Source organism: Castanea sativa, chromosome 8, assembly GCF_040712315.1.
Source record: "Castanea sativa cultivar Marrone di Chiusa Pesio chromosome 8, ASM4071231v1".
Taxonomy (NCBI): domain Eukaryota; kingdom Viridiplantae; phylum Streptophyta; class Magnoliopsida; order Fagales; family Fagaceae; genus Castanea; species Castanea sativa.
Window position 1 is genome coordinate 41,714,693 of NC_134020.1, and position 16,511 is coordinate 41,731,203.

General features: G+C 33.4%; 1 protein-coding gene across 1 annotated transcript; it reads right to left on the reverse strand.

Annotated features, from left to right (window-relative positions):
* Positions 1-8,431: 8,431 nt before the first annotated feature.
* Positions 8,432-16,062, reverse strand: LOC142608225 (cysteine desulfurase 1, chloroplastic). Its single transcript, XM_075779956.1, has 10 exons — positions 15,662-16,062; positions 15,214-15,347; positions 14,903-15,062; positions 13,281-13,467; positions 11,421-11,566; positions 11,265-11,337; positions 10,996-11,059; positions 9,530-9,629; positions 9,038-9,196; positions 8,432-8,834 (listed from the first exon to the last, which is right to left on the reverse strand). Exons 1-10 carry the CDS (start codon positions 15,953-15,955, stop codon positions 8,664-8,666), a joined length of 1,488 nt encoding a protein of 495 aa, XP_075636071.1. The 5' UTR covers positions 15,956-16,062; the 3' UTR covers positions 8,432-8,663.
* Between the last annotated feature and the right edge of the window lie 449 nt (positions 16,063-16,511).

Here is a 16,511-nt window from a genome sequence, read left to right on the forward strand (position 1 = left end):
GCAGCTTCACATAGAAACACCAATAAGATCTTCAATGTTGGTGCAAGAGACTTTGCTTGGTTACAAAACCCAAAGACGTACAAGAAACGCAGCAAGAACTCTTTCTTCTGTAAAAGGAGGCTAGGGTTTCAACAAGAAAACCTTATGAAGCTCTCTAAGGTTAGGTTTTTCTTTTTCCACCTCCTTTAAATAGGAGCTTAATGGGCTCTTCTATTCCAAACAGGTTTATACAAACCTTGGGCTTTCCTAGTCCAATAAAAATTATACAAATCCATAAACAAATAGCTTTTTAGAGTAAAAACATTGTTGGCTATAATCTGAATCCCGTAAGCTCGATAGATCGAGACATTTATCGAGTTTTAATGAATCTCGACAGATCGAGCTTCTGTCGAGGAGGTATCGAGACCTGCAGTTTGCACTTTTCTTGAGCAGTTCTTGAGTAATCTTCATGTCTTCAAATTAACCACTTGTAATGATCATCTTGAACCTACTCAGATATACTAAAATACAAGTAAAGTGCGTTTTGTCAAAGGATATGCCCCAATTACATAAAAATATGTCCCCAACAACTTTTATACATATTTAGGGTTATCAAGATCAAGATTGATGTCGAGAACTTAGTGATCTCTGCAGTTGCTATTTTAAGAGCTTAAAGAAAAACACAAGTAGGTGTGCTTGTGGATGCTGTGGATCTGAGAAAGAAGTAGTCCGTAGACTTGGAGTTGTCACGTGATCATGGTAGTAAATTTTCTACTTGAGGTAGCAATAGGATGTTAGTGATCTAAGTCGCTATTGTAAAATTTCAATTCTTTCATAGTGGATCTATTTTACCTTGAGGATAACTAGGTTAAATGCTCCCCAAGTTTTTTATCGGTTTGGTTTTCTTGGGTTATCATATCGTGTGCTATTTTCTTTTCTGCACTCCTCACATGATATGATTTGAATGTGTTAACCTAGATCTGAATAATTTATCTTAGTAATCACTTAGCTAAATAACTAGGTTAAACAACTGATGTTTTAAAGGATCTAAAAACGTACAAATGGTATCAAAGCAGGTTAGCTCTAGTGTTTAGATCTTTTAATCTAAGAGTTGATCCTTGATCCCTATTACCATGGATAATTTTAAGCGTCTAACTGTTTTTGATTGTGATGATTTGAATAAAAATGACACTATTGTTTCTGTTAATCTTTTTGATGCTTGTGAAACTCTTTGTAGGGAATTAACTAAATCTATGAAAATTGCTAAGAAATTCAAGGAAGAGTTAAAATTGGCTAATCTTGAAAAAGGGGAATTGGTTGTTAGATTAGATGAATCTAATAAAAAGAATGAATTTTTAAGAAATCAAATTTCCCCTCAAGATGAAAAGATGAATAGCTTGGAACAAGAGTTAGTTGAATCTAAGGCTAAAATTGAAAATTTGACTAGTACCAAGCTTGTTGTTGATAACAGAAGTGTTTTTATTTCTTTTAAGCTTAAAACTGAGAAAGTTTATGTCCCTCCTTTCAAGAGGAATAATAAAGAAAAGACTTATTTTGCTAGGTTAGATAAAGGTAAAAGTTCTAATGTAGACGCTGAAATTTCTAAACTTATGTCTAAACCTACTGCTAGTGTGCAAAAGAAATCTGTTTGTGTGCCTACATGTCACCTTTGTGGTGTTGTTGGTCATATTAGACCAAATTGTTCTTTGTTGAGGCAAAAACCAAAATCTGAGACTAGATTTGCTGTTAGGAATACTGATGTTCCTAAATTTGTTCTTATTTGTCACTTTTGTGATGTCTCCAGTCACATTCGTCATAATTGTCATAAATTGAAATTTAAAAATTTTGTATTTTAATTTAGGATATGTGATGATATGTCTCCTGCCATAGGTCCATACAAATTCTTTCATATTCATTTGAAAAATTTAAGCTTGTTGGCTTGTGAAAGGAATTTGCAGGATTTCAGTCTTTCTCAAAAGATTGGTGTAATCCTTTAGATACACTCTGCTTCTCATGGATTTTCACCTACAAATGAAGACTCATGCTATATGGGTGAGAAAAGATTTGCTAAGGTGAGTGTTGTTTACTCATCCTTGATTTAATTCTTTCAATTAATTGTGGACATATTTTCTTTTAGTTTTTGGTTGTTTTGTTTTCTTAGATTGTTTTGTTTAAAAAAAAATCCAAAAATTTTCAAAATTTTCAAAAAGACAAAAATATTTTATTTTGAGTCTTGTTTTATTTTCTTGAGGATTACATGAATTATGATATCTCTCTATTGATTTAGAACATGCTTGACATTGTGGAGAAACTTGAATAGTATGTGTTATATAAGTGCTAAGCTATTTATGATTTTGTATGAGTATGTACTAGTTTGTACATGTACTCATAGGTTAATTAAGAAATTGATATTTCTTATTTGTATACCCTCTATAGCTTAGTTTTGCACTGTCATGCATTGCATTTGCATTTTTAAACATTTAGCATAATGTGCGCTTTTTAGTTTTGGTCATAAATTTTTTTTTTAACCAAAAAGATTTTTATTTCTTTTGTATTTCACATCATGGATATGTAATTGAGGTTGACCATAGTATTTTTACATAACATGCTTGTGTACTTTGTTTAGCTTGGATGAGCATATTTTACTACATTTTGCTAGTTTTAGCTATGTAATGCATGTTGTGTGGGAGTTGTTTATAATTTTTGATCACATGATCTTGATTTTGAAGTCACGTGCTTTTGATTATAAGGAATAAAAAATCCTAAGAGAAATGCATAAATAACTATCTCACCACTGTTTACTAGTCAATCATGAACATCTTAATACATATCATAAGATTTTGTGCTCAAGAAAGTGTAGAACATACACAAAAAGAACACAATGTGTAGCCTCGGATATAATAAATTCAAATGAAAAAATAAATTGGTGTGTACATTATTGGGCTATAATAAATTCAACTAAAATAAAATTGGTGTGTACATCATGAGACATTATAAGAAACTTCCATGATTGCAAGCTTGTTTTCTAGGAGATGTGAGAATTATATGATATAACTCTTTAGGTGATAGTCACTTTCGAATTTATGTGATGAATAATATAGAAATTTTGATCGATTACTATCTACATATCACCTCACATGTATCTCATATTGTTACTAGTTGCACACACTTCACAAGTTATTCTTTGCTAAACTTAGTACATAAAATTATGTGTGAAATTGGCTTTGCCATCCAAGATTATGTTTTCTATAGTGTTTGATGCAAAATATGTTTAAGGGTTGGGAAAAACTGTGTTTTTGATGATTAAAAACCGTGTTTTGAAGTTCTGGGTTGAAAACTCATATTTTTGAAAAGCGTTTAAACTCATTCTCATGCATTTCATTCATGAAATTACTTAGGTTGAGTTGTTTTCAGCATAATCTTCTGTAGTTTTTCAAAAATTCAAATTTTCAGAATTTCAATCGATCGAATGTGTTTTTCGACTGATCGAAAATTCCTAAATTTTTAATCATTGCTCTCTGCCTGACTCAATTGGTATTCAATCAATGCTTGATCAATTGAAACTGAAAAATTTTCAGTTTTTAGATTTTTGACCAAAATTTTTTTCATGCATCATTTGTGTTTAGGATTCACATGCATTGCATTTTTTTTTTTTTTTTGGTATCCATCTTGCAGTTTTGCAGTCATATCTCTCATTGTTTTCACACATAACATGCATACACTTTGCTAAATTGGGTATTCAACTTGATTTAAAAATTGATTGATTAATTTTTTAGTCCTTTATACATTTTAGTATATGCTATTTTTTATGTGTGAACTGCAGAAAATATTTTTCTTAAGAGATATGATGAATAATCAATGTGCAAATATTTTTTTTACTTATGCAACTGTTTATGGGTCACATAGTGTCAAGTTTGCATATATTGAAAGAGAGAATATTTTTCTTCAAGCGAGTCCTCAATTTTTTTTTTTTTTTGGAGTTTGGTTTGTGTCTTTTTATTTATCCCCACCTCCTAAATTTTCCTCTAAATTGTTTTTCCCAAAACTTGTTTTGTTTTTCCTATTTGTATAGGGGGAGAAATCTGTTTTTTTAAAACCTATGTTCTTCATAAGAGGAGTTGTTGCTCTTCATAGGGGGAGTTACTTCTATTTTCTATAGAGCTTGAATTTTCCTTAGTTCTGTTTTTTCTCTCATGTTTACTGTCAATCTACTCTTTGGTTGAGTTGTCTTTGTCAATACGTGACAAAAAGGGGGAGAAATAGATGAAATTTGGAAAAAAGTTTTTAAAAAGTTTTGTTTAGGAGGAGATGAAATTGTTTTTTAAAGGAGGAGACAATAAAAGTTTATGATATATCTAACTTAGGGGGAGAGTTAGTTTACTTTTGTTTTTTATTTTGTGTTTCATATTTTTGGTTTACTTGTATTTTCCACACATGCATTTATGGTTTGTTTAGTATTTCAGGAACTTACAGGTTAATTCATTTGAACCTGTTGTCTACTTTTGCAATTGATAGATAGTAGTTAGGTGAATTGTTATTTGGGCATTTTTATTGTATTGGGTTGTTCTTGTATTTGAGCATTTCATATTATATGTAAGTTTTGTCACGAATTGCCAAAGGGAGAGATTGTTAGGTTCTAAAAGTTTAGAACAATTGGCAAATCATGAACACAAACTTGTTTAGATATAGATCCTAGAGTCTATATGTATTATTAGACAATGCTCAAGGTGATTCAAGTCAAGATTCAAGAACAAGCAAGCTGTAGAAATAAGAATTCACAATCTGCCTGGTTCGACCGATCAAGAGACAGGCTCGATCGATCAAGAGTCGTATCTGCAGAATTTTTATTAAGCCCAAACAGTAGTTCAAGCCCATTGGATCAGGATTTCAAGTCTACTTCTTCTACTATATAAAAGAAACCCTAAGCACGTTTTTAAAAGGGCTTTTCAGAAAGAGAAGAGTGTTCCTCTTTTGTAGATCTAGGGTTTTGTACCCAAAAGCTCTCTAAGTCTTTTTGTTTGTGCTGTGTGTTGAATCTCTTGTGAGATCTAAAGGTGTTAACCTTTATACACACTTAGGGTTATTAAGATCAAGATTTATGTCAAGAACTTGATAATCGTTTCAATTGCTGCATAAAGAACATTCAAAAAGATCATGATTCACAAGTAGGAGAGCTTGTGGTTGCTGCAAATTAAGGAAAGAAATAGTCCGTGGACTCGAAGCTATAATGGGGTCGTAGTAGTAAGTTTTCTACTCGATGTAGCAATAGAATGTTAGTGGTCTAAGTTCTATTGTACAAACTCCAATTCTTTCATAGTGGATTTGTTTTTTACCTTAAGGATAGCTAGGTTAAATCCTCCCCAAGTTTTTTACCCGTTTGGTTTTCCTGGGTCATCAAATCTTCCTGTTCTTTATATTTTTCGCTGTTTTGCATAATATGATTGTTTTGTTTTAACTTAAATCTGAATAATAAACCTAAGTATTCATTTGATTAATTTATTAGGTTAAGCAATCTAGTTTTTTACAGGAATCTAAAACTTTACACCCCGTTTGTCAACCGAGTGTTAAGGACCCTCCCCAAAGGAAATGGAAGGTGGGAAAGGTGTACCAGTGAAAAGGGAAGTACCTTTTGGGAAATAAAGAGTGGTAGCGTCTAGATTCTGAGTGGTAACAAAAGTATGGTAATACGTAATATTGGTACTGCTTAATGTGACAATTGAACTATCAAATGTGAGAGAAAAGAAAATATAATCACCAAATGTTACAAAAGTACAGTCACATGTGATGTTATTACTATCTAATTTAATAATGGAACTGTTAAATGTAATGTTTTAGTAACCTACTATAGCAGATTGCCTATTTTTAGATACCATACCTCCAAAGAAAGAAAATCTTTATACATACTAATTAATCAATCAACCGAATGTGACAATGCGATCGAGGATTGAATCATCAAACTTGAGTAAACAGTAAAGGTTCATATCATAGAATAACCCTATATAAACAAAATCTTTGTAGGGAAAAATCTATTTTGGAGGATATCTATAATTCTACGTCAATGTCAAATAATTAGTTGAAGGACAGCTGTGATCACTAACATATTGCCTATCCTTTTCTTCTTCTTCTTTCGTTCATTTCTATTTTTTTATTTTCTAAATAAATTAGATTATGTAGCGCTCCTTTATAAATTTAAAAAAAAAAAAAAAAAAAAAAAAAATAGTGCTAAAAAAAATACCAAAATCAATTAATATGGCATTTCAAGGCTATCCAGTCTTAGGCGTTCTAGTTCTTAGCTTATTGACTAATGGCGTTGCTAACTCACCAAGCTATGACACTGCTTCAACCAACTGGACCAGTTTTCCCAAAGGTTTTATTTTTGGGACAGCATCATCGGCTTATCAGGTTACTAAGTCAAATTTCCTCTATGTCCATTTGTATCATAGTTTTTCCTCAAATGTCTTTAGGTGTCAAGCATATGATGAATATTATTATCTCCACAAGCTGTTCTTTCAAATTTCCAGCATGTGTTTTTTTCAGGTCTCTTTCTCTCTCCAACGATATGAAAATCTTTTAATTATTAGAACTTATGACACTTGAAAGTATGAGTTACCAATGAAATATTAAGTACATTGTCTTTCCATTCCACTGGAGAAACTCTTTATATATATATATATATATATATATATAAAATATAGAATTTCTTTTCTAGCCTAATCTAAGTGTATATGTGTGTGAAGCTCCCTCCTGAAAACTTGAACTCCGGTCCATGCTCCTCGCACCCCATAAGTATTTATACTTGTAAAATGACCACCGCACCAAAGGTGCGCGGTGCACTAGAGAAACTCTAAGTTCTCGCAATATTTGACAATAAATTTCACATTTGCTAATGTGGCAATCGGTAATTGATGTGCTATAAAGTGATGATAGTGGTAGTCCTAGATGACAATGTGTAAAAAGAGTTGTGAAATTTGTTATATTTATGGCCTTGACTTTTAACTAGCTCTTGGGCGCTAGAGTATCCATAATGTTAGTATTACACATTTTCACATTTTCTTTGTTACAATTATTCTACGTGGCAAATCGTGAGTAGTGGAAAAAATTGTGGGTTCATGTTATAATGAAGAATAGTCAATCATAGTTTGCCCCCATGAAATAGTTATGAAAAAACGTGTATGAAAATGCGTAGTACTAATATTATTGTGAATATATTTACATGGAAATTGGAAGAAACCAATTGTTAGTACTACGCATTTTCATACACATTTTTTCATAACTATTTCATGGGGCAAACTATAATTGACTGTTCGTCATTATAACATGAACCCACAAGAAAAATGCAAACATAAGATAACATTGAAACGTGTTATCGAAGAGGAAACCAAAGAACTCGGCGGAAAACCTTTCTGCTGCCCTCCAAGCGGTAAATTGATCCACTAGACAATAAGTTGAGATACACTATAGGTACACTTAGAGCACGGAGAATGGTACTCTCTCATCTCACATTCGTGGTAAAATTCACTCATTAAATTTATGATGATGTCCATCATGAATGTGAGATGAATAAACACCCATTTTTCCTCACAAATCAATGCAAATAATTAATAACTAAATTGTACTTAGAATTTTTTTTTTTTTTTTGACAAACAATTAGAATTATACTAATTGAGCTAATTAGATAGAATGATTTTCGTTTATGAATTTATAAAAGTTAGGTTCACTAACTTTATATTATTAAAACTAATGTATAATTTTTAGCTTTGAATCACTCTGTATTTTTGATAAACTATGAACAATAATTTTATATTGTATGAACCTATCTACAAACCTGGCTACACAATTTAATCTCAAGTTTATATAATTATAGTTTTAGATAAGTATACATATAAATTTATAATAATATATATACTTGGCCTTATGTTCATAGGCTTATTCACAAACAATTTTTTTTTTTTTAGCTTGGCTCATTTAATAGTCAAAACTTGAGCTTAAACTTGGTTTATTTGCTAAATAAACAAAACACAAACAGGCCATTTCCTAAAATGAGTTTGAACTTTTCATAAACAACTTAGTTCATTGACGGCCATAATCCCGAGTGAGCAACTGAACAGCTACGAAATTGGGTGGTGAATGGTTGCTTGAGTAGATGATTGTTTGGCAAGATAGGAAAGGTGCTCTATATCATCATTTTTTTTATAACATTAGTACCTTAGTATTTATTATTGATTTAGCAAAATCCTACTAATGAGGTGATACAAGTATGTTAAGGCAACGAATCTAAAATAAAAACAAAAAGGAATGTCAAGGTCACACTTACTCTCAGCTTTTGTTTCATGTGACCATTTATTTATTTTAGCACAACTCTGCTATTAAAGTGGTACAATTTTGCATCGTTAGCATAGTCACAGATGTACACTGAGCAATCCTATGGATGCTAGGACTACACTTTCTCTAATTTTGCTTTTCATAAATATATAGAGATGGATTCAATTGATAATCTTATGCCTTTTCTTTCTTTACAAAATGAATCACATCGTGGGTAGTGGTATCATTGGAATATAGGATACACCTTCTAAATATTAATTGAAGAAGCAGGACTAAAAGGACCACTCCAACAAAAATGAAGAAATGCAATAGCAGAATTATTGACACAGAATCTAAAGTAGCTTTCTAACTAAGCAAATAACTCATTTGAAAGAATTGAAGAAGTTGACTGTGTCATTGAGCGCTTGGATAAAATCATCGACATCCTCTTTGGTGTTATAGAAGTGGAGGCTAGCGCGTGCACTTGCATTGACACCTAAATGGCGATGAAGGGGTTGTGCACAATGGTGACCTGATCTGATTGCCACTCCATGCTGAAACTAAATAGGTTAGTTGCTGTTCCAAAATAATATTCTTCTCTACAACAGAAAATGTGTGCAGAAGTTTTTAAACATTTAGGCTTCTTGAATCTTCCATGGTTTATTATAAACTAAAAGAGGGCTGAGGAAAAACGATATTAATAGATCATAAACACTGGAAATCTACAACAGTTGTAAGGTTTTGCCTGTTCCCATACCTGTTGGTCAAGAAAAGTTGCAATATCAGTAGGGTGAATGTTCTCCACATTGAAAGAGCAGAGAGCAGCACGGTCGACATTTTCTGAAGGTGCTGGGCCATAGACATGAATATTGGGGACTGAAAGCAGGCTTTCATACAGATATTTAGCCAACTCAATCTGTAAAATAAATTGCATATAAAGCCACTAATTATTTTAATTAAATGATAAATAAGCAAAATTTTCTAGACATAATTTTTGTTCTTTCTAACCCCTGCTTGAAGCTGAGTTAAACATCAAATAATGCAGTCTGCCAACAGCATCTTAAGATTAGCTTCCATAAAGATGAGAACCAACTGGTGTGGGTCAAGTTCCATTACATCTTATGCAAATTAATCAATGCAATTTTATTTCAACAACATGGTTTTCACATATTTCCACGTATCAAGCTCTGTCTCTGTGTCCTATATTGCAATCATGAAATAAGAGATAAGGCATAAAAATTCAACTAACCTCATAATCATGTATCTTTTGCATGCCAAGTCTCGATAAATAATCGATTGCTGCTCCTAAACCAATTGCTTCCCCAATTGCAGGAGTTCCGGCCTCAAATCTAATTCAGTTAAAGAATAATTATACAATAAAGATATGCTACGCGATAGAATAACATTCACATACTAAGATACAGAAGTCATCCAGGTGGGGAAATCCAACTTACTAAACAACAAATTATAGCATAGTCCAAATATTTTAAACTTTATCCTAAACTTCATATTCAATTGCTACTGGTATTAAGTTTAAAGTGCCTGGAAAAAGAAAAAACTTTGTGGTATATTATAGATGTAAGAGTTCAATGTCTGAAGAAAGAAGATGTATATAGTTAGAAAGCTAACACATGAGCTAGCATGTAAATAAAATTTCCATTAGGTGAAATAAAGAGGAGATGACAGAAAAGTAGCAATACAATGAAATGATAGAATAAGGGAAGAGCAAATCTTGACAAATATAACTACCTTAAGGTCATGACAATTGCTTTGGTTGAATGTAACAGAAGTAATAACTATGTCTCTGGCTGAATATTTAGGATCTACATGGAAAATGCAGTACGAATGGCATGAAGTACAAATTGAATGGTCTTGGGCTCAATGTCAAGGAGCTTCATAAAGAATGAGAAGCCAACAAAAAGACTAAAGTTTGTGAGGAATTTGACTATGGTGTAGGGTCTATTACAAAATATAACCCTATGTAGAGCCCACAGGCAAGATAATGCATGCTCACCATGACTATATAGGTGGAATGAACTGGCAGACATTAAAGTTTGTGACATATAGATACACACACAATCCATGCAGAAACTAAAATAATAAACTCAAGTAAATCAGAAAAGAAACTCAAAAGTTTTCCAGTGACAGATAGGATAGAGGAAAAATCACCATGACATATAATGTTTTATGACAGATATTGATTTCACCAAACTTGATAATCTCAATGTTGTTAAAAGAGAAACCATATATATAAAGTGTAGGCAGAGTATCAATCACTTAGTACTAGAGAGAAAATGTGAGTCAAATTTGAAAATGTTAGAAGATATGTGCAGAAAAAACCATAGGGAAACATGCAAAAAATGGCCAGAGAAATGTGGGGGAATTCAGTTGTTTTGTGGAACATATCTCCACACCCTACTTTGCTCTTTTCCAATGGGCTCCATAAGCACATTCCCACATTTTTCTAAAATGTAATTCCCACACATATCCCGTTGTATGGTAACTGATTGGCATCTGCTACACAAAATGGAATTCGCCACAAGCCTCAATTTTTAAGGACAACTTCAAGCTATCCTCTAATCGATTTTTAGTCTTGGTAAAAGTAGGATCTGATATATAGACTGCCACCAAGGCACCAACTTGAGCATTCATGCACTTATGCGAACATTCACATATAAGATGAATTTGGTCAAGAAGATGAATAAGTTCACTAACCTGGATGGAGGTTCTGCATAAGTGGAATGATCAAGAAATACATCGGAGATCATTTCTCCACCACCTAGAAAGAGGAGGACGGGGGGAATCACCACTATAATCAGCTTCAAATTACACCCATTTCATTGCTATCAGGAATATGAATATAAAAATCTATTCTTTTTGGGGGGGAGGTGTTGGTGGGGAAATAAAAATTATTGCAGGACAAGAATTGAACATACCAGAACAGACAAGCTCTTAAATTTTAACTTCTAAAGGTAGAAACTCACCTAGAAATGGAGGCATAGCAGACAAGAGCTCACTCTTGCCATATAAGAATCCAACGCCTGTAGGCCCACACATCTGAAGAATGTTTATTACAATATTCCTTAAACTTATTATATTCGGACAAAGCTAAGAACTTGCATAAAAGGCGTTACCCTAACCTTGTGAGAAGAAGCAACAAGAAAATCAACATTGAGGCTCTGGACATTGACAACCATGTGTGGAACACTCTGACAGGCATCCACAAGAACTTTTGCCCCAACATCATGTGCCCAAAGCACAATCTCTTCGATAGGAAGAACAGAAGCTACAGAAAAATGAAAGAAATATTCGTTTCAGTAAATCACTTGCATAAAAATAATAAAAACTTACAACTTTCAGAAAAATAAAGAGAAAAGAAGAAAGAACAAGGCTATTCAATTGATTAAACCAACGAGAGCAACCTGTTACTCTGTTAGTACCCAATAGACATAACAAATCATACATATCAAATGGCTAAGCAAAAACTAACAGTCACATTAACAATATTAACAAAAGCAGGTTGGTAAGGAAAGTAAGTTATAGGCTTCCAGAACACTAATATGTGGGGCTCGTAAGGAAAACCTTAATATCAAATTAAAATTCAGAAACATGGGGCATGTCGAAAGTGAGGAAAAAATTGAGGGTTGAGAAAAGGGGGAACAGTGGGAGAGGAGTAAGTAATCAGTGACCCCTACTAATTATATTTTACTAAAGTATAATTCATATGATATAGTCAAGCATTGGACCTCCCAATGTTAATATGATGAGATGTTACTTCAAAGTCTATTCCAAATCAGCAAAAGCCTAGCAACCAGAAAATGGTAATGCACAACCCAGAAATCCATACATCTATGCCCTAGATTCCCTTAATAATAATTTTTTTTTTTTTTAAAAGTCTTCACGGTTCATTCCTTACCATTCTTTAACAATGATCCATAATAAACGATAGGCTACTCAAAACAGGATTCAAATTTTCTTAGACAAAGATAATAGGCAAGACAATTGATTCTTATATCAAAATGTACATTAATAAATTGTGCACTTGAAAGATGATTCTTTTAGTAATCATTTATTATTTGATAAGAAAATCACTCGGGCATGTAGCACTACCACTAAAGTCAAGCTGTGTAATATTTAGCATATTCCTGTTGTGCTGTAATTTAGAAGCCATGGCAAAAAGACGTGGCATTGGGACAGTTTATAACCAATGACAGAACAATATCCATTTTACATCATATCTAAGGGATTCCTTGGATCGGACCAAAGAAGCAATGTCACGCGAACATTATCAAGTTGATTGCAATCTTTTTCTGTCCTACACTTTTGGTCTTGATTTTTGCCCTTGACACAGCCTCCATGAACTAACCCTGTGAAGGAACCCTTAGGTCTTTGGGGCATTGGATTCTTGCCAATGTTTGCATTACTAAAGCTGACATTCTCGCTTCACACATACAATCATACTCAATTTGATGGAATTGTTTGGTCTTAAACGGAATCTTCTATAATTTTGCACATGAGGAGATCTTTTCTTGGTTCCATCTATTTATTAATAATTTGAGAGATTATCTATGGTTGAACTTGAATCCTTCAAAAAAGATATCACCCATTTGGTATGAAAGGTGTATCAGCTTGGGCATGGTCTGTTCTTATTTGGATGATATGTTTGGGCTGTTGCCTGTTGGATCTCTTCTTTTTGCCTCTTCATCAGAATCTGGCCCATTTTCTCATTGCGCAAAAGGTTTCTCTATGGGCTTCTAATATGGGTAAAAAGCCAAACAATCCAACGAGGTCATAACATTTTGCTTTGATATGCAGCAACAAGGTACACATTATCAAAAGATAAGGAAGGCCTAGCCAATAACAATTCTCAGACCATCAACAATATTAATTACCAGCATTATCCAGAATACAAATGAAAATAATTCATCAGCCTCAGCTCAAAGCATCTATAAGGAAAAATTAATGATTAAAATGAAGAGATTCAAGATAGAGAAACATACCAAGTGTGTTTGAGACGTGATGAACAACTACAATTTTCGTCTTCCTTGAAAACAATTGTCTTAGCTTGTCTACATCTGGGGCTTCATCTTGATTCAAACTCGCAAATTTCAAAATAGCACCGGTCTTTTGAGCTACAAGTTGCCAGGGTACGATGGCACTGTGATGTTCAGCAATTGTGAGAATTACCTGCAAGAAAAATAATATTGTGAAAGGGCTCAATGTAAAACTTATGAAAGGATGGTCATTTCATGTTTTTCCCCCTTTAAAGAAACTAGAGAATGATGTTGCTGAATCTCATAGAAGTACTTAAAACAGAAGCTGACATAAGATGGGGAACTGTGAGTCTATTGAGATTTATTTCCAACAATGTACTGAGAAATTAAAATAAAAAACTTTTTTTTATTAAGAAGAAATAGAAACAATGTTCACAAATTTTATGTTCAATTGTTTTTTCCTTTTCCTTTTTCTCTCTCTCACTCAGACCATTCCACCTGTGTGGCTTGATGTTGCATTATCTCAAACCTACAAAAGCTTTATGCCCCCATTTGTTCCATTTCTCAGCAACCAGAGGGTAATGGAAATTGAAAAATTAAAAGAAGATATGTGGAATTGGTGGAGAAGAATGGAGCCACAGTCCAACCAGTCACAAGAATTGCTGGATGCAGGCAGAGAGAAGTTCAAGAAAGGCAAGATTACAGAAAGAAAATTCTTCAAGAGTACAGTCTAAGTTCAAATACCATGCAAACATAAGAACTTAAACCATTCTTCCATCAAATAGCTCTCAAACAACCCAGAAATCCAAAATTACTATGTAATCACAGCAGGCAGAAGAGCCGCTGATTTGAGCCCTTTCTCACTGTTAGTTCAATTCCAAACCTTTCTTTTCTTTATTCCTTTTAACACCTTAAACTCCCTAATCTCACCAACCTTTTGCTACTATTGAACACTTAATGTAGGAGTCCAAATCTTCTAGTCCAAATCTTTTGTCCCACTATTACTACTCCACTATATACTCCACAAATAAAAACATGCCACATGTCTATCTATTTTATTAAATGCTAAATTTATGCTTTCTATTATTTCAATTTCCTTAAATAAATAACCCATCATATTTATGTAATTGAAACAATAGAAAGCATAAATTTAGCATTTAATAAAATAAATGGACATGTGGCATGTTTTTATTTGTGGAGTATATAGTGGATAAGGAAGAGTGAGATAGAAGATTTGGACTCTTAATGTAGTGCCCCAAAAAAGGCTGCCTTACATTTTCAGTCATACTTTTCTGCTACAAGCATCTTTCAAGATCAACCTTTTCATACTTTTATTTCAAACCCTAATCCTATTTTTCCACACAATATTCACCCTAACAAAAAAAAATCATAAATACATGTAATTTACAAGAAACACCATTTTCCTTAAATCAATATAACATCAAATTGAGATCATATTCATTTTTGCCATACAACAAAAAACGAAACTCACTTTTTTTTCTTTTTTTTTTTTGATAGGTAAGAAAAAGTTTATTGAAAAATGATAAGTATGAAAAAACACAAGGTTCACAAAAAACGAAACTCACATACGTAAAGCTACAAGTATTACAGGAGTAACAAAAGCACACCTCATCTTCTGGTTTTAAATTCGACATTCCCCACGAGTATGCTACCAGATTGATGGCTTCAGTAGCATTCTTAGTGAAAACAATCTCTCCAGAGTCCGATGCATTGATAAAAGCCGCTACCTTCTTTCTTGCCAACTCGTACTCATCCGTTGCCCTCGCACTACATTCAGAACACCCATCAAGCCACTTCCATTACTTAAAAAAACTAAACAGAACCAAAAGCCTCAACACGCGATGAAAAATCTCACCAAAGACTTCCCCTTTAAACAAAACCCACATTGCATATTCTGCAATAAACATAAATTAAGTACCTTAGATAATGAATCCCGCGGTGCACATTTGAATTGTAAGCTTCATAATAATTTTGCAAAGCATTCAATACAGCAGTCGGCTTCTGAGAAGTTGCGGCATTGTCTAAGTACACAAGTCTTGAACCATTTACTTCCTAAACCAAAATATATACATATAAAAATTAAAGTTAAGGACTTTGTAGTAAATGCAGTGAGTGTAAGCAAGAATTCTATCATATATTCAATCCAACTACAGCTAAAAAAAAAAAAACCCAATTCAATAACAGATTGATCATGATTCTAAGAATTCATTTATGCCCCAAAATAGTGGATTCAACTCAAAGTAAATTTCGAATACATTGAGAATTGTTTAGGCTTTTCAATTTTTTTTTTTTTTTTTTTTTTTTTTTGGTTCTAAATTTTGGCATGGAATTGAAGAAGAAGAAGAAGAATTGGGTGGAGTAGTTACCTGGTGGAGTATGGGGAAATCGGGTCGGGTGATGTGGCCGAGAGAGAGGGATCCGAGAGCCGGGTTGTCTTCTCGGACAGCTGAAGCTGAAGCGGAAATCGAAAAGGAGCGCCTGCGAGACCCGGCCCGAAAAGTTTTGGAGGTCCGAGTGGTGGTGGTGGTGGTGGTGGTTGTGGAGCAGTAGTGGGAGGAAGAAGAGGTAGGGTTAAGGAATTTGAAAGATGGAAGCTTGTGAACAACGGTTCCCATGATGGAATTGCAGCACAAGTTGAAGAGAGTTAGAGTAGACGGCATGTGAGTGAAGAAAAAGAGTTTGAGTTTGTTGCCAATTTATTCCTTATCATATCAACCAGGTACAGGAGGGCGGCGCTAGCTACAAGCCTACAACTGTTGTTAATACCGTATAATTCTAGATTCACAACTTTTTTCTTTTTTTCTTTTTTGTGATTTTTGTCGCAACTGTTTGACTTGGTAGATTGTGATTGGATACCGGTTACTTGGGACATTTGTGGCAAATAGTGTGTAGAAGTGTCTGGTAATTGAATTATTCATCCATAATCATAAGATTGGATGCCACGTCAACAACTTGAGCTTAGAGCATTATCATCAGATGTGTCAAATGCTAAATATTTGGCACACTAAACATCAAAAAAAAAACTTCTTAGCAGGTGTTGTAAATGCTAAAACATTTGGCACGAGTGAATAATATTTTTCCAAATTTGGAATGGTACGGCCACAAATGCCAAACCAAACAAATAATTTTTTTATTCAACTTTTTCTCTCTCTACTAATAAATTTGTCTCTCTCCAACCCGTGTTCTCTCTCTCTTTCTTCTTCATATCAGATATCC

Coding starts and splice junctions, on each gene's coding strand:
- LOC142608225 (XM_075779956.1), bottom strand. CDS start 15,955: ATGCCGTCTACTCTAACTCTCTTCAACTTGTGCTGCAATTCCATCATG. Junction 11,567..13,280: donor TCACGTCTCAAACACACTTG/GTATGTTTCTCT, acceptor ATTTTTCTGTAG/CTTCTGTTCTTCCTATCGAA. Junction 9,630..10,995: donor TATGCAGAACCTCCATCCAG/GTTAGTGAACTT, acceptor TAACTGAATTAG/ATTTGAGGCCGGAACTCCTG.